The sequence below is a fragment of the Enhydra lutris genome, unplaced genomic scaffold (assembly GCF_002288905.1).
Source record: "Enhydra lutris kenyoni isolate GAN:26980312 unplaced genomic scaffold, ASM228890v2 scaffoldscaffold16, whole genome shotgun sequence".
In the NCBI taxonomy this organism is placed as follows: domain Eukaryota; kingdom Metazoa; phylum Chordata; class Mammalia; order Carnivora; family Mustelidae; genus Enhydra; species Enhydra lutris.
In genome coordinates this window covers 18,527,489-18,545,877 of record NW_019154100.1, presented here as the reverse complement: position 1 = coordinate 18,545,877, position 18,389 = coordinate 18,527,489, and the positions used below count along the sequence as shown (strand labels likewise).

General features: G+C 34.8%; 1 protein-coding gene across 1 annotated transcript in view; it reads right to left on the bottom strand.

Moving 5' to 3' along the window:
- LOC111147275 (aryl hydrocarbon receptor) overlaps window positions 1-18,389 on the bottom strand; it is a 56,266-nt gene that overhangs the window by 14,283 nt on the left and 23,594 nt on the right. The window contains exons 3-9 of the mRNA XM_022503219.1: window positions 12,160-12,263; window positions 9,215-9,304; window positions 6,712-6,835; window positions 5,871-6,001; window positions 4,050-4,252; window positions 3,172-3,281; window positions 2,380-2,521 (exon numbers count right to left, since the gene is read on the bottom strand). Of these exons, the coding sequence (XP_022358927.1) occupies window positions 2,380-2,521; window positions 3,172-3,281; window positions 4,050-4,252; window positions 5,871-6,001; window positions 6,712-6,835; window positions 9,215-9,304; window positions 12,160-12,263 (904 nt within the window). The remainder of the gene's footprint in view (window positions 1-2,379; window positions 2,522-3,171; window positions 3,282-4,049; window positions 4,253-5,870; window positions 6,002-6,711; window positions 6,836-9,214; window positions 9,305-12,159; window positions 12,264-18,389) is intronic.

Below are 18,389 nucleotides of genomic sequence, written 5' to 3'. Positions count from 1 at the left end.
CAGCAATGTCTACAATAGCCAAACTATGGGAAGAACCTAGATGTCCATCAACAGACGAATGAATAAAGAAGATGTGGTATATATACACAATGGAATACTATGCAGCCATCAAAAGAAATGAAATCGTGCCATTTGCGACAACGTAGATGGAACTAGAGCGTATCATGCTTAGCGAAATAAGTCAATTGGAGAAAGACAACTATCATATGATCTTCCTGATATGAGGGAGAGGAGATGCAACATGGGGGGTTAAGGGGGTAGGAGAAGAGTAAATGAAACAAGATGGGATTGGGAGGGAGACAAACCATAAGTGACTCTTAATCTCACAAAACAAACTGAGGGTTGATGAGGGGAGGGGGGTTGGGGAGGTGGGGTTATGGACATTGGGGAGGGTATGTGTTATGGTGAGTGCTGTGAAGTGTGTAAACCTGGCGATTCACAGACCTGTACCCCTGAGGATAAAAATATATGTTTAAAAAAAAAAAGCTACCACAGATTTCAAGGAAATTAGATCAGAGAATGTTGTCTAACTTCAGTGAAATTGGCCTAAAATTCAGTAACAAAAAGACTAGAAAATCCCCAATGTATAAAGTACATACCACTTTATATTTCTAAACAAATCACGAATAGAAAAAACAAGACCTATCAAAACATTAAGACTATAGTTGAAGTTGTACTTAAAGGGAAATCAATACCTTAAAGAAAAGGTTGGAAAAATAGCAAATTATACCCAAAGAGAGAAGGAAGGAAATGAGAAGATGACCTAAATGAAGTAGAAAACAAACATAAAATAGGAAAAATCAACAAATTTGGATCCTTGAGAAGACTAAAAACAATGGCCTTCTAGCAATATTAAGAGATAAAGCACAAATTTCTAGTATCAGGAAATGTTTCCTAATCACTATAGGTCTTAAGTAAAAAGAAAACAGAGTACAAAAGAGAAAAATCATCATCATGACAATGAATCCAGAGGAAGTATTTGACAAAATTCAATACCCTTTCATGATGATAATATTTAGTAAACTTGAGAGAAGGAAAACTTTTAAATTAAAAAAATATATGTATGTATAAATAGCAAAAGAAAACATTGCCACACACATCATCCTCAACAGTAAAATATTAAAGGGTTTCTCTCTTAGGCTTGGAAGAAGACAAAAATGAAACCTGGTATCATTATTTCTTTTACATTTTACTAAAGGCCTAACCAGTGCAATAAAGGAATTTTAAGAAATAACGAATGTCTGAAGATTAAAAAGAAAAAAATTACATACATAGTATGTGTTAGAAAATCTGGAATAATCCAGACAAATTAGGAGAAAAAGTGGATTTTACAAATGTCACTGAATACAAGCCAATATTTTAAAAAATCAACAATTAGGAATTGTTATACACATAGAGCATTTAGAATACTATCACAAGAGACCAAATATCTAGAAGTAAAATTAAGAAAAATATGTAAGACTCGGGTAGGAAAAATACAACCCATTATTGAAATAAAGATAGGTACATACTCATGTGCCCATATGTCTATATACATACATACATTCACCATCTTCACAGGTTGGAAAAATATTAGAAAGCTGTTAACTCTCCCAAAATAAGCTATAGTTTCAATGTAATTCCATTCAAAATTGCAACAGGTACTCTGGTGAAAAGTGACAACTGATTTCTAAAATATATATGGAAATAAAAAGGATAAAGAACAGAGAGGACAATCTTGAAGGAGAACAATAAAAAATCCTCAACAAACATGATGGAGAGCATACACTGAGAGATCAAGATTTACTATAAAGACAGAGCAATGAAAACCATGTGCTGTTGGTGTGAAAAAAGACAACTAGAGTCCTGGAACCCTGAAACAGAACCACAGACAGAATCCCCTAATTAAAATACAGTATAGCAGGGAAAAGATGGCCTTTTCAAAAAATTTATCAATGTTGATACTTACCTCAAGGCAAATACAAACATCAGCTCTCTAGAGTGGAGAAAATATTTGCAGTATGGTATTTGACAAAACACTCATTTACAGAATAAGAAACTTAGAAACTACTGTTTGCTTAGAAAGCATATAGCAGACACAGCATTCTTTATTTCTCACTTAGCACTAGCTTTTCTTCATTCTTTCATAGAGTAAAACCCTAAAGTTTTCATTGTTTATTTCTATAATTCCATATATTTAGTTGTTCAGTAACGTTTGTCAATTCTATCTTGTCAATGTCCTTCATTATGCCTTCTTTCTATACAGATTATCTTTTCAGTTTTTACTTGCTAGAAAATTCTCATAGAATTTATTTGGAAGTTTACATGTAAGAGGATTTATAAACCAAAGTGTTATTAAAAATAAAATGAAGATGTGAAACATTCTGTCTGCATACTTACGTTAGAGGTCTCTGAGTTGCAATGATATAATCTGGTCTTCCATTTTTATACACTAAGCGTGCATTAGACTGAACCCAGGTCCATCGATTATCTTTGGTAAGAAGCCTGAATACTATCATGCCACTCTCTCCAGTCTTAATCACTAAAATCAAATACAAAAATTATCAAAACCAAAATCAACATATTAAAGAAAATCTCTGAAGCAAAGCCTAATATATTTTTGAATATATTTCATTTAACACCAAAGATGATAAATGTCTTGACAACTTTTAAACACAACATATTAAAATGCATGGAAGCAGTTCTTCAGAACTGTTTTTTTCTGTTTCAGACTAAATTTATTATTCAGTAGGTTAAAGGGATGATTAGTTCAGAAAATTCTGCTAACACATGAAACTAGAGAGAGAGTATCCAGTTTGGGGAAAATAAAAAGATAAAAATTATTTTCATTTTAAAAAGGGAACATTTCTGTCATTGATGCCTTAAAATTGTGTAATAAAATATTAACATATACTAGCAGATTTATAAATTAGTGATACCATTAAAATACTATTAAAATGGAGAAAAACATTGGATAAAAAGGTCATTTTCATAGTAGTTAAGCTACTATATATTCTTGTGTGGCAGGTGTACAGCAGTTAATAACAAGTGTAATTTAGATTAATCATAATGGTATGACACTGAGTATAAGTTTATTCAAATCGTTGCCTGAAACACTGTATGTAATACTCTGAAGTATATACAAGAACGTATGCCAGTCTTCAGGCATGTTTGTAAGGAAATACAACTTACTCCGTATATGGTACTCAGCGCAATAAAGCATATCAGCGGCATGAATAAACTGGTATCCTGATCCTCTCATGCACAACTCTGCTTCAGTATAGCCTAAAACAAGTTTTCCTCTGTTTAAAAAAATAGAAGAAATTGGTTATATGCAATTTTCTGCACTATGTTTCCCTTGACATTCAGAATTTTACATTAGCAGGTATAAGCAGTCAATCTCATTCATGTAACTACTTTCTTCTGTTTATGGCTGCTAATTTCAGTTTTAGATGATTTTCTTCTGAATAAAGAAAATGAAAATTAGCACAGTCAAAGATGAATCTAACAGAACAGATTACGTAGATAAAACAAAATCTTTAACAAAAATGGACAATGCTTATACTCCATTTTGAGGGGCAAAATTTTTAAAACTTGTCTGCAATCCCGTATTAGAAGAAAAACAATGATACATTTTTGATATGATACGAAGGCTACTATCACAGTCCACTTCATAGTTTTCTGGAAGTTACTAAACTTCTAGGGCTAAAAATCAAATAAAGTTTGTATGTTTTAAAAATGTAAAACAAACCAACAATAAAAGTCATGAGGATACTGAATCTTACCAATATAAGCAAATCATCTCTATGTACAGAAATTGTGACAAGTATTGTAAAAAATTATACTGACATATAAAATAATATATATTATATATACATAATATATATAAAAATATACCTGATGAAATTACTTTAAAAGCCTATACTGAGAGAGTAAGAAGGAACAGAAGGAACAGCTCACATAATAACAAACAAACATTATAAGCTACACTCTATGTCGTACATGCTAAGAGAGATTAACTGCAACAAAATACACATTTAGTGAAATGAAACTGCAAGAGTTCTACTTACTTGGCATCACAAGCAGTAGGCGTAAAGTCTAGTTTGTGTTTGGTTCTAAAGATGAAATTTTTGGTCCGGATCTCAAGGATGGACGGCGGCTGAAGGGGAGTCGCTACTGTGAACAAAGCCAGCTGCGGGGGAAGTAGCGATCCGTCTTTCCCTTTCTTGTTCTGTCCATGAAGATACTTTAACCTCCCTTGGAAATTCATTGCCTTAAAAAACCAAAACCAGTTCATTACAATGAACACTTTAAAACTGTTCATTTCGGGGTGCCTGGGTGGCTCAGTGGGTTAAAGCCTCTGCCTTCAGCTCAGGTCATGATCCCAGGGTCTTGGGATCGAGCCCCGCATAGGGCTCTCTGCTCCGCAGGGAGCCTTCTTCCTCCTCTTTCTCTGCCTGCCTCTCTGCCTACTTGTGATCTCTGTCTGTCAAATAAATAAATAAAATCTTAAAAAAAAAAAACAAAAAACTGTTCATTTCAAAAGGCCCAATCATGGCCATTTCCAGTATTCTTGGTGATTCCGTAGAAGTTCCTGAGGTTGACTAATGCTGTCATAAATTACTTTCTCCACACGAAGCCCATTACAACTATCCCCAAAGGTAGTCCGAACACTATCCTAAAAGGGTCGACAAGGGAACTGCCACAACAAAATCACCTGTCATTTTCCGAGCTCACAACTGCCCTGCCCTTTACACTTAACATAGTCCCCGCACACTTGGCATTCAGTACGTTGTTCCTCAATGAATGAATGGTGATAAAGTCATCAAGTACACATTAATTTTCAAAGTCAGATAAGCTATAGTCCAGAGCTCACTGTCTATTTCATAACACATGGTAAACTTTTATGTAGAGATAAAAATGTAATTTTATTAAAACACTACAATGAATAACAAAAAATCACGCCAAGAATCCAGAACTCTATTGACAGTAAAGGGCACTTTTAGAAGACAGAGGAAACAAAAATAATTTAAATGGGAACATGATCCGTTTAGTTGTTTAAAAATGTATTAACCAGGCTAAGGAATGATTCTGACCTCAGTATACGATAGCAACACAAAGAAGACAAGACCCGATGCTACAAATTCCATCTGAGAAGAATCTGTTAACTGATCTAAGAAAACTATCTCCAAGCACAACTGTACCTTTGGGTCAGCCAAATTACCTTCAGAAATAAACACATCACCAAAATCACTTTTTGCTAATGTTTAAGATTTTACTATAGATCTCAAATTCCTGATAATTCACAAAAGTAATATGCATCACACTTGCTGTTGTCTTTTCCTGTACCCAGTGGAGAGCACTGTCTTAAAGACAAAGACCACTACCACTGCCAGTATCCCGCTGCAGCGGCTCCCTGATGATGCGGTTCAGGCTGCACGCCGGCAGCTCACACCGTATGGCGATCCCGCAACCACGAATATACAACCATTTTTCTAGATGCCAGTTACTGCAGCTGTGTAGAGAAGGCCATGGTGATTCTTCTGTCTGGCAAGGGCTAAATCCAAAGAGAGTAAGCACCTGCTGCTAAACAGGGCTACAAACTTCTCAGTCTTATACAATAAAAAGTCTTAAAAATAGGCAAAATACAAGGTTCTACATTATTTCACTTAGTCTTTGTTACTACATCCCCAAAGATTGAGATTTTGAGATATGGAAGACACTAGAAATCTGAAAAAAGTAATCTAAGTTGCTTTCCATCATGAAATTATTTTATAAAGGAGTTTGAAAAAACCAAACTCAAATCTAACCAAAGAAAATGGTTTCGGTTTCCTTTTTTGCTTTCAGAAACTTAATAGTAATTGCCAGTATCATAAGATTTTGTATCTTACCAGAAAACCAGATGAATTGTCCAGCAGACATCTTAGTCGGCACACAAAGCTCCTTTCCATAAAGGAAGAGTTTTCTGGAGGAAGCTGGTCTGGGGTATAACAGCCTACTGTTTGTGGCAGGCCATTAGCCTCTGTAGAAATAATAACAACATAAATTTACATGTCATTTTGCTGTATAATCAAGTGTTTGGATAGCTGAAATCTGTGTTAATTTCTAAACTGGATTCTATTCTGAATACAAAAATGAATAATCACAAATTTTCAGAAGAGTAGCCAATGAAAAGAAACCAAAATGTACACAGTATCACTTTTACTGCACAGAACTTTATTCAGTTTTGTTTTTATTTCTATTGTCAACAATATCCATATTTTCCAATGCCTTTCATCTTAAGGCTTTCAGAGACTTCTAAAAGCATTGTATGTATGGTAGTTATACTTCAATAAAAAATTAAAGTAAAAGCATTGCACTGAGAAAAGTTTTTGTATACTTGCACATTCTAGTTTGCTTTTGTATTTGGTCCATTTTACAGACAGAACAATTTATACATACTTGAGTATCAACCTTATACATTTCTTCCAATCTCCCTCAATAGTATAAGTGATTTTTATAAAATATACTACTGAGAGGGGTGCCTGCATGACTCAGTCCCGTTAAGTGTCCGGCTCTTGATATCAGCTCAGGTTGTGGTCTCAGGGTGTGAGATCAAGCCCTGTGTCCAGCTCTATGCTCAGCAGGGAGTCTACTCTCTCTCTCTCCCCCTCTGCCTCTCCCCCAACTGGCACGCCGTCTCTAGAAAAAATAAATCTTTTAAAATCACCGCACTTTCCTTTGCATTCTTACCATCAATTCTTTGTCCAGAGTCCGTACACGGTGAAGGGTTTAATGTCCAGTGTAGCTGACGTTGAAACTCACCTCGGTCTTCAGTGTGAATAAGTTCATATACGCTCTGATGTATGACATCAGACTAAAGAAAAAGATACCAGGAAACTTTTTTAAAGTACTGATTAAAACAATGTAGCTTACTAAATTAATTTCAAAATGTAGCTAGATTATTGGGTGCTTGTCAATGGTGAGGAACGCACATCAAATGGTCACAAAGCTCTCCAGACATCCTGATGGGAACAGCCAGAGAGAGGGGAGCACTGTGACTGGTCAGCCAAAAGTTATCTGCTATCACTTCCCTACCTGAATGCTTTTCAGTCAAGTAGGTCACCTCCTTATTCCTTACTTGCAACACATTAACTTCTCATTTTTTATCCATTTATTGATAAAATATATATATTTTATATATAAATAATATATTTATAAATAATATATATATTATATATAATATATATTATATAACATATATTAAATATATATATTATATATATTATATATTTTAAAAATACCTATTTTTAAAATTTAAATTCAATTAGGTAGCATATAGTACATCATTAGTTTCAGATGTAGAGTTCAATAATTCATCACATGCATACAATGCCCAGTGCTCATCACGTGCCCTCCTTAATGTTCATCATCCAGTTACCCCATCCCCCTACCCACCACCCCTCCAGCAACCCTGTTTGTTTCCTATGATTAAGAGAGTTTCTCATGGTTTGTCTCCCTCTCTGATGACTTCCCATTCAGTTTTTCCTCCATTCCCTTATGATCCTTTGCACTGTTTCTTATGTTCCATGTATGAGTAAAACATATGATAAATTGTCTTTCTCTGATTGACTTATTTCCCACAGCATGTTATGCTCCAGTTCCAACCACGTCAATGTCAATCTAAGTATTCATCCTTTCTGATGGCTGAGTACTATTCCTTCGTATATATATATACCACATCTTCTTTATCCATTCATCTGTCAATGGACATCTGGGCTCTTTCCACCATGTGGCTACTGTGGACATTGCTGCTATAAACATTGGGGTGCATGTGGCCCTTCGGACACTACATTTGTATCTTTGGGGTAAATACCCAGTAGTGCAATTGCTGGGTTGTAGGGCAGCTCTATTTTTAACTTCTTCTAAATCCTATTTCTTTCACAAAACTTTGTCTGAAAATCCAGTCATCTTAAACTTCTCTGAAGCTTAGAAGTATTATGTATTTCTTTAACTGTCCTCTAATGATTTTCTTTGTATTAAATTTTTATTTCTGGTAGACTCCAGAAGAGTGATGGATTATGTCTTGACAAGCTCAGAAACCCTCCTCCACCTCTTGCCTCTCAGCAAGTCAGGCTTTGTAGCAGGCCAGGTTCCACTATCTACCTAGTTTAGCCATCTAGACTCAAACCTCCCTGTGAACTTAATCTAGCATTAAACCATCTCGATGCCACCCATTACCCAATTGCCAGAGTCCTCATCTAAAACACAGACTGCAGCACACACATTCCCTTAACAAAAACTCTTGGAGGTTTCTACTGTGTATATCACATAGTTTATAAACATCAGACTATATATCATAGTAGACACTGCTATTTAAACCAGCAGCTTTGGCATGGCCTGTGAGCTTGTCAGAAATACAAAATCATAGGCCCCACTCCGACGTACCAAATCAGAATATCTCGAAGTGAGGCCCAAAGATTTTAGAGTTTTATATGAAGTTCTTCAAGTGAGTCTTACACACATTAGAATTTAAAAAATAACTGATATGTAAGAATAGCTAGCACTCAGGTGTACTTACAAAAACTGTTCTCAGATTAGATGTTCTTGTCCTTTAAATACGACACATACCTTACCACTCCATATATGCACCATTTATTCAGTAACATTAAACAAACCAAACACGTTCATCTCTTCAAGTTTTCCAGTCTACTGTTTACAGTACTTATATCCTTTCTTTCCTGTTGTTCCTGTTACAACTGTCTACCCATCTGAATCTTATGCTTTCAATTGGTTAGCTTAAATACCACTTCCTTCAGGAAAGCTTCCCTAATCAGCTTAAGTCAGAATGAAAGGTATGAGCCACAATATTTTTACCTGCACCTTTACATATGACCTCACTCATTTCATTGAGGCCACATGCCCTCTGGTATCTGTAACCAGTGTGACAGCAAATATTCTCTTGTCTGCCAGCCTTCCCCCTGCCCTGCCCATCCAGAGCCTATCTGCCCCTAACATGAAAGTTTCTTATATATATGAAACACAATATCCATGAATCTCATAAATATTTAAGAAAATTATTAATAATATAAAAATTATCAGCTACAAATATATAATTTTATTCTACAGCATATTTTAATTGATATTTTATATAAACAAATTATCATTTATATCTGTAAAACATATGATACATAAAAAGGAGAGTTAATGTTCTGGAAAAAAATTTTTTCACATGGCTTGAGAAAAAGATGCTTACCTGCTGAAACCCTAAGTAATCTTGTATGGTAGAAGAAGCATAGAAGACCAAAGCATCTGTGGTTACAACCAGCACAAAGCCATTCAGAGCCTACAAGGAAAAAAACTGTAAAATTAGTGATGTGACTAAATAACAATGTTGCCACTCATAGATACTGACTTCAGTTAAGGCTATTATTTTTACTGCTGGAAACTCTTCTCTTCGAAATGGTTAAAATGATTACATCTCATAAACACAGACATACCCATCTACTGTGGAATGAGAGGAATCTATTCATACCTTTTGATTTAGATAAGGAAAAGCTTACAGCTCAACTTCATGCTCAATCACAGTAACTTCAATAAAAAATTGGTTTCTTCTTCCTCCGCCTTGGATTTTCAGCAGTTATAAATGTAGTACTTGGTGAGTCCCCCCAGGATGAATGGTCGTGGCACCCACCGGAAACTCAAGTGTTTAATAATTAACACCTTCACAATGAAATTGTCTTAAATTTCAGTTGGCAGTAACAGTTACACCCATTTTTGTATTTTTTCCTTCTGAAAATATGTTCTTTGTAGAGAAGAGTAGCCACTGATTGTATGCATTTTATTTTATTATTAAATTTTATTTATCTATTAGAGAGAGAGCAGGACAGGGAACACAAGCAGTGGGAGTGGGAGAGGGAGAAGCAGGCCTCCCACAAAGCAGGGAGCCCGATGCGGGCCTCGATCTCAGGGCCCTGGGATCATGACCTGAGCTGAAGGCAGATGCCTAACGACTGAGCCACCCAGGCGTCCCTGCATTTTATTTTGTGAAGTGTGATTCTTGTTCAAATAGTCAAATGAATTTAGTACTTTCCTATAAGCTCATCATGCTAGAAAGCACAAAGATAATTTAAGGTACAATATTGCACACTTTTAGACAAATGTTAATTGTCAGAAATTAACCAAAAAGCCTTTAAAAAGAATATACATACACCAATTTTATGTATATCTCAAATGATCTTAAACACCATATGGAACAAGGTTATTACTTATATTGAATTATTAGTAAATGAACAGAAAGAATATGGTCATTACATATTAAAGAGATTATCATTCTTTAGTCTTAGTCAAAAAGATGTGCCCTACTTAGCTGAACGTCATGATGAGGCTCACTTACTATTTAATATAAGAGAAATAAACTGCAACTGATAGTGTTATTTACAGTTTCAACTGCTGTTAACTCAAAAACGAAGCTGTGGATTCTGTTAGGCACAGCAGTAAACAGCACTGGGCAGAACATGGTTAAATAAATGAAAATGACTAAAATAAATAGTGGATAACGAAAAGATACAAAAATCTTTTTATTTTCATTTTTATTCTTTATATAATAGCAATAAATTTAAGCTAAGCTTGAAAGTATTTTAAGTTCTTAATAAAACTCTAACATTTTCTTCATGTACCTCTGTTAAAACTAAAGGAAATGATTTGTCATTTAAAGTTTAATGCAAGTGGTATACTGTATCTCTGGAAACATTCTCTAAGTATCGGGGATACTCAGTTGATAATCGTGTGTTGAAAGTATGAAGTTAGATGCCATTATGGCAACTGCATGTAATGAAATATGCCATTTTCATATGTCTACAGTGTTTCTGATCATCTCTTCCAGAAGAGATCCAGCCAAGCATGGTCCTAGCAAATCACATAATATGCGATGCTTCCTATTGGAAACCAATTTACAAGTGATAACCAATATAATTCATAACAGATGTATTTATTTTAAATACCTAGATGTTTCCAATTTTTAGATAATTAAAAAAGACACTAGTCCTGCATTAGCATATTTTTATTCTCTGTCCTTGACATAGAATATGTTTATAATTTGCCTAAATATTCTAGGAGGGAAAAAAATCATTGGCCCATAATTTAAACAGCTTTATACCAAATGTTTAGCATTCCATATTTGTTTATTTTCACTTGAAATAAAGGACTTCCTTATTACTTTATAACCCAAGGTGTGTGTTTAATCACATAAAGCAGCTATTATAAAAATGTTTTCCTATGACCTGAATAAGAGTCTTTATGTTTCGACCTATTATATGCTTAAAAATCCTCAGCCAGGGATAGAAAGAAGACTCATGCTTGAATATATTTAATTTGTTTAACCTAATGAGGACAAGAGTTAATTTTCACGATTACAAAAATAATAAAAAAATGTTACAAATTGTTGGTTACACATAAGCATTTTCAGAATGCATCAATGGAGTTACTAAAAGTTGTGGTTACTTTTGTCACAATGGCAAATTAGGTTCTTCACTCCATTCACTGGGTGGAACCAAAAATGATCACATAAGAGTAATAGCATATATCACAGCACATATCTCCATTCTATCTTTTTTTCCAACAAAGTAAATACCTGAGAATTTTAGTTCAGAATCAAGCATCATATTAGTTTCAAGAAATAGAGCATAAAAAATTAAAATATATTTTTAAAAATTAAAAAAATTAAAATATTCTCTGAGTTCTAAAGCAAAAATTAGGGCTTCTAGTTATTGAGAAAATCTTTAGCATGTTGATAAGACAGACCCCATAGCTAAGAGACAATATAGTTACAAAATGCATTGAAAAATAAAATTCAGGTTAAGAACAATTTTGAACTATTAAATACAATTAACTCTTTTAATAAAGCTTTATTCCTGAAAAAGCATATATAAATTCAATGTCTTAAATGAGAACCTTTAAAATAATCTAGGAGGTCTTGCTAGTTAAAGAAATACAACAGGGAAATTGCTAAGTAGACTTTTAATCTATTTGATACAATTACATTTTTTCATATACTAGCATTACACCACTATTGCAGTTAGGATAAAAGTTACATGAAACACTGGGTGAGTTCTAAATAAACTGGAGTAACTAAAAAACTGATTCATTAATCTTTCATTTACCATGTCTTTATTATGAGAAACTCTATTTACCAAAATTTACCTGTAGTAAGAATTCTCCTTCTCGCAAATGCAGGCCTTCTCTGAATTTCGTTCGGCAGTTTTCCTGGACTTCATTTCTGTCAGCTGGGGAGGACTGTAATGCAACTATGGAGAAAAGGGAAAAGCAATGATAATAGTAAGTAGTTACCCAAATAACTGATTTCAAAGGACTATCATGGAAAATCTCTATATACCTCACGAAGACACAATCTAAAATATTGTTGCCCATTAGTACTAAGTAAATAATCCTTTGTCAATGAGTGGTTTCCAAATCAGTGGACAGATTGCTAAAAATAATTAATTACAAATAATTAATTTATAAAAAATAATAAAATAATTTATTAAAAATCATTGGTGATGAGTTCATTATGATTTCTGGCATATAACTTAAGAATTTTAAAGAACTACATGGTGACACTATAAAAACTCTTCCCAGGGAGGAGTCAAGATGGCGAAGAAGTAGCAGGCTGAGACTACATCAGGTAGCAGGAGATCAGCTAGATAGCTTATCTAAAGATTGCAAACACCTACAAATCCAACCGGAGATCAAAAAGAAGAAGAATAGCAATTCTAGAAACAGAAAATCAACCACTTTCTGAAAGAGCATAAGGAATAACACAGAGGACTTTGGGAGATGAAGAGAAGTGAGTTGGGGGAAGTTGGAGGGGGAGACAAACCATGAGAGACTGTGGATTCTGAGAAACAAACTGAGGGTTTTGGAGGGGAGGGGGTGGGGGTTAGGTGAGCCTGGTGGTGGGTATTAAGGAGGGTACGTATTGCATGGAGCACTGGGTGTGGTGCATAAACAATGAATTTTGGAACACTGAAAAAAAAATTTAAAAAAATGTGAATCCAATAAGTCACTCAAATTCCAAATAAATAAATTTATAAATTCACTATGTTCTAGAATAAATGGAAGTAATTATGATTGCATTAGTGCAGCATTAATTAACATTGCTAATTTTTTGTATATAATTATGTCAAATAATAACACTAATAAAATGTAAATATCAAAAAAAAAAACCTCTTCCCGCTCCTATTCCTTTACTTATGAGAAAAAGGTTCCTCAGAACATAAACTGTAAAAAAGATTTAAGTATCTATATATAGATCTAAACAGTGAACTTGTAGTGGTGAGGAGAAAGAATCAACCATCAGCCTTATTATGAATTATATTTCCTTTAAGTTTAGACTCTTCCTGTCTAGCTTAAAGTACAAAGCAGTTAGTATTGTTACAAGAAGCTTGTTAAATTTATAAATCAACTCATGGAGAATTTTTTTTCCAAAGTGTTGGTATCACTTTTTTTTTAAAGGTGGATTTATTTTGTTTTTGTTTGTTTGTTTTTATATTTATTTATTTATATAATTACTGGTGTCAGGGTTACAGGTCTGTGATTCATCAGTCTTGTATAATATCCAGTGCTCATTGCATCACGTCCCCTCCTAATGTCCATCACCCAGTCACCCCTTTCCCTCCAGCAACCCTCAGTTTGTTTCCTATGATTAAAAATTTCTTATGGTTTGTCTCCTTCTCTTTTATCTTGTTTTATTTTTTCCTCTCTTCCCCTATGATCCTGTTTTGTTTCTTAAATTTCACGTAACAACAAGATCATATGATAATTGTTTGTCTTCGATTGACTTATTTCACTTAACATAATACCCTCTAGTTCCATCAATGTCATTGCAAATGGAAAGATTTCATTTCCTTTGATGGCTGCAACTCATGGAGAATTAACATATTTATGATTTTGAATCATTCTATCCAAGAACATGTATGTGTTTCCTTCTGTTCAAATCTGCGTTTTTTGTCCCACCAGAGTATTTTAAAGTTGTTCTCAAAACAGATTTGAACATTAATTTTTATGATTATTCCTATATATTCCATCTTCTAAAGTGGTTTATTCTTCATTATTATCTTCTAACTGCTTGTGGGTTGTGTATGTAAGGGAAAGTCTGATGTCATGGCGGGATGCCTCTGGAGGTAGCAGGTTGTAAGGCTTTCTCTCCTCCCCTCCCATCTCTCTTCTTCATTGCACATGTGTGTGGATGTGTGTACCCGCTTGTGTGTGTCTAGTCTAGGAGGCAACATCTCTGAAGAGTAATAACAGCCACTGTGTACTTACTTAGAATTTTCCTAAGCACTCCCAAATATCATTTCATTTAATATTGGTAAATGACAGAATTAAGTTCGAATCTTAGTTCTGCAACTTACTAAATGTGTAGGCTCTCTGAGCCTATGTCCCAATATTTGAACTGGTAACTGAAAACAAACAGCAAAAAACCATCTTGCCAGGTTATTGTGAAAAATAATGAGAATATATGTGAAGTTCCTGGCATACAGCAGTTCAGCAGTAGTTCAATAAATGGTAACTTTAATTATTAGCAGTGTTTCCCAGATCCTGTAGACTATCTTGTTATAAAATATAACTTTTTCAATACAATTACAATATATTTCCAGTTTTCTTATCTATTTTTTAACCTTCACTATTTAAATAAGAGAAATCATTAAATGAAATGGACTTTGACATTCCTTTTAAGACTTATTTCATTAGATTTTTATTGTGCTAAAGATAATCTGGCTCGGTGAAAAACGAGATTTACCAATAACCAGATTTTCTCTCAGTTTGAGCAAAGCCTCAGATATAACACATGTTCATGCTGAAGTCTATTTTCTGGTAAATCAGTGCATGTGTCACACTGTAATCTTGCCTTTGCAGAACCTGAAACACACCGCTTTTAAAGAAGAGGCCAAAAGTTTGGCCTCTGAATGTAACAATTTCAAAAGGCCAGAGAACATATTTCCTTAGGCCAAAAAAATAGTTTGAAGTACATAAATTGATCTAACAGTTAATCAAGACCAAAGGAAATGCTTAATATTTCTCACTGAAAAGAAGAGAAAAAGAGCTTTTCTCCCTTCCTGTTCTGCTGCTGCTTGCTCTCTAATGGGCAAATTTCATTGAATCCATTAAAACCTCACAATGTCAGGGTTAACTACACTGTTACTTTTCCAAAAGCTCCAGTATGAGGCAACATTTAAGAGTTATAGCAAATAGCAGTAAGATTTATCATTAAAAAGAAAACAACAAAACCCAAACCCTCACATTGCAAAAAGCAGCAGCAAAGTAATTGTAAAAATGGGTAGATGTTACTAGTATCAAACTTTAAAATGTTGAAATTATCTTATTAGGAATCGTTTAAAATTAACTTTTAGTTAATAGAATCGATGTCAGTTCCAACTAGAGTTACAGGACCACTAAGACCATTCATTTCAGAGTAATTAATGATTTGTTTCTGGCCTTGTATTGGGGATATTGGCCAACATAATAAGACATCAGACAGACTCTGCCTTTAGTTGGGAATATAAGTTAGGAAATAAAGAACTAGAAAAGAAAGTCAGAAACATTAAGTAGCACAATGGGATTTAATTAAAGTATCACGGGAACTTGAATGAAAAAATAAAGGGAACAAACTTTTTAAACAACAGTGCTTATATGTGTAAATGTTGGGAGGTTAAATATTTAATATGTTAAGTAGGAAAAGTGACAAGTGCATACTCAGGAAGGATCACTACGGAGTTCTTCTAAAAATACTTCTGTTGTTCTTATGTTCAAGGTTAATAATTAGTAAAGGATTTAGGTAAATACTGTGCAAAGAAGAGTCCAGGAAAGATGAATTCCCTTTGCATTCTCATCTTAAAAATGCACTAATGTGACTTTTAAGTAATCTTATTTTATGTTGGGGCCTCTTGACCCAAACTGTGCAATATTTGCCCTTCCTTGAAGTTTTCCTCTATTTCTTGACCTTCTTAAAAATCGTTAAAACCACCTTAATACTAGCCACTTTCATGTATACATTTCTTGCCTTGATTAGAAAGGAAAAGAAGAGTAAGATGACATGGGGTACTGTCACCAGTATCCTTCCTACCATCTAAGTGACTTTAAATAATTTCTTTAGTAATAATATGTGATACTTACTGGGCACATACTGTATACCAGCAAGTTTCCATATAATAGAGCTTATTAATCTTTATAATAATACCATATGAGACTGGTATTATTTTGTCCTTTCAGTGAAACTGAGACTTGGGTTATGAAACTGTCTCCAGGACACAGAGTTTGAAGTAACTGAGCCTAGATTAAACTCAGGTAGCCTGATCCTGCATGTTCACACAGTTACTAACCAACTACTGGACCTCTTCCCTATGCCAACCACCTGTGACCTCTAGTGTCTTCATCTGAATGTGAGGACAATGATACCAAATTCTTGTTAGAGCTAAAATAAGATGTACAGTACCTAAGTAATGCCTGGAAGCCACAATTTACAGCTCAGAATAGAGATAATGGGCTATATGCTGAGTTGATATACCCTCAAATCTTTAAGAAAAGCTGACACTAGGATATAAAATCAAAGCCCAGAAATCAGTTGCATTTCTATACACCAACAGCAAGACAGAAGAAAGAGAAATTAAGGAGTCAATCCCATTTACAACTGCACCCAAAACCATAAGATACCTAGGAATAAACCTAACCAAAGAGGCAAAGAACCTATACTCAGAAGACTATAAAGTACTCATGAAAGAAAGTAAGGAAGACACAAAGAAATGGAAACAATTTCCATGCTCATGGATTGGAAGAACAAATATTGTGAAAATGCCTATGCTACCTAAAGCAATCCACACAATTTAATGCAATCCCTATCAAAATACCATTTTTTTTTCAAAGAAATGGAACAAATAATCCTAAAATTTATTATATGGAACCAGGAAAAACCCCAAATAACTAGAGGAATGTTGAAAAAGAAAACCAAAGTTGGTGGCATCACAATTCCAGACTTCAAGCTCTACTACAAAGCTGTAAATAATCAAAACAGTATGTAAATCATTAAAACTGGCACAAAAACAGACACATAGATCAATGGAACAGAATAGAGAGCCCAGAAATAGACCCTCAACTCTATGGTCAACTAATCTTTGACAAAGCAGGAAAGAATGTCCAATGGAAATAAGACAGTCTCTTCAACAAATGGTGTTGGGAAAATTGGACAGCCACATGCAGAAAAATGAAACTGGGCCATTTCCTTATACCATACACAAAAAATAGACTCAAAATGGATGAAAGACCTCAATGTGAGGAAAGAATCCATCAAAATCCTTGAGGAGAACACAGGCAGCAACTTCTTTGACCTCAGCCATAGCAACCTCTTCCTAGAAACATCACCATAGGTAAGGGAAGCAAGGGCAAAAATGAACTATTGGGACTTCATCAAGATCAAAAGCTTTTGCCCAGCAAAGGAAACAGTCAACAAAACCAAAAGACAACCGGCAGAATGGGAGAAGATATTCGCAAATGACATAGCAGATAAAGGGCTAGTATCCAAAATCTATAAAGAACGTATCAAACTCAACCTCCAAAGAACAAATAATCCAATCAAGAAATGGGCAGAAGACATGAACAGACAGTTCCGCAAAGAAGACCTCCAGATGGCCAACAGACACATGATAAAGTGCTCAACATCACTCAGCATCAGGGAAATACAAATCAAAACCACAATGAGATACCACCTCACACCAGTCAGAATGGCTAAAGTTAACAAGTCAAGAAACGACAGACGTTGGTGAGGATGTGGAAAGGGGAACCCTCCTACGCTGTTGGTGGGAATGCAAGCTGGTGCAGCCACTCTGGAAAACAGCATGGAGGTTCATCAAAAAGTTGAAAATACAGGTACCCTATGACCCAGCAATTGCACTACTGGGTATTTACCCTAAAGATACATACATAGTAATCCCAAGGGGCATGTGCACCTGAATGTTTATAGCAGCAATGTCCACAATAGCTAAACTATGGAAAGAATCTAGATGTCCATCAACAGATGAATGGATAAAGAAGATGTGGTATATATATGCAATGGAATACTATGCAGCCATAAAAGAAATGAAATCTTGCTGTTTGCAATGACGTGGATAGAACTAGAGGGTATTATGCTGAGCGAAATAAGTCAATCAGAGAAAGACAATTATCTTATGGTCTCCCTGATATGAGGAATGTGAGAGGCAGGGTAGGGGATTGTGGGGGGTAGGGAAGGAAAAAATGAAACAAGATGGGATCTGGAGGGAGACAAACCATAAGAGACTCTTAATCTCAGGAAACAAACTGAGAGCTGCTGGGGGTAAGGGGGTAGGGATAGGGTGGTTGGGTTATGGACATTGGGGAGCGTATGTGCTACGGTGAATGCT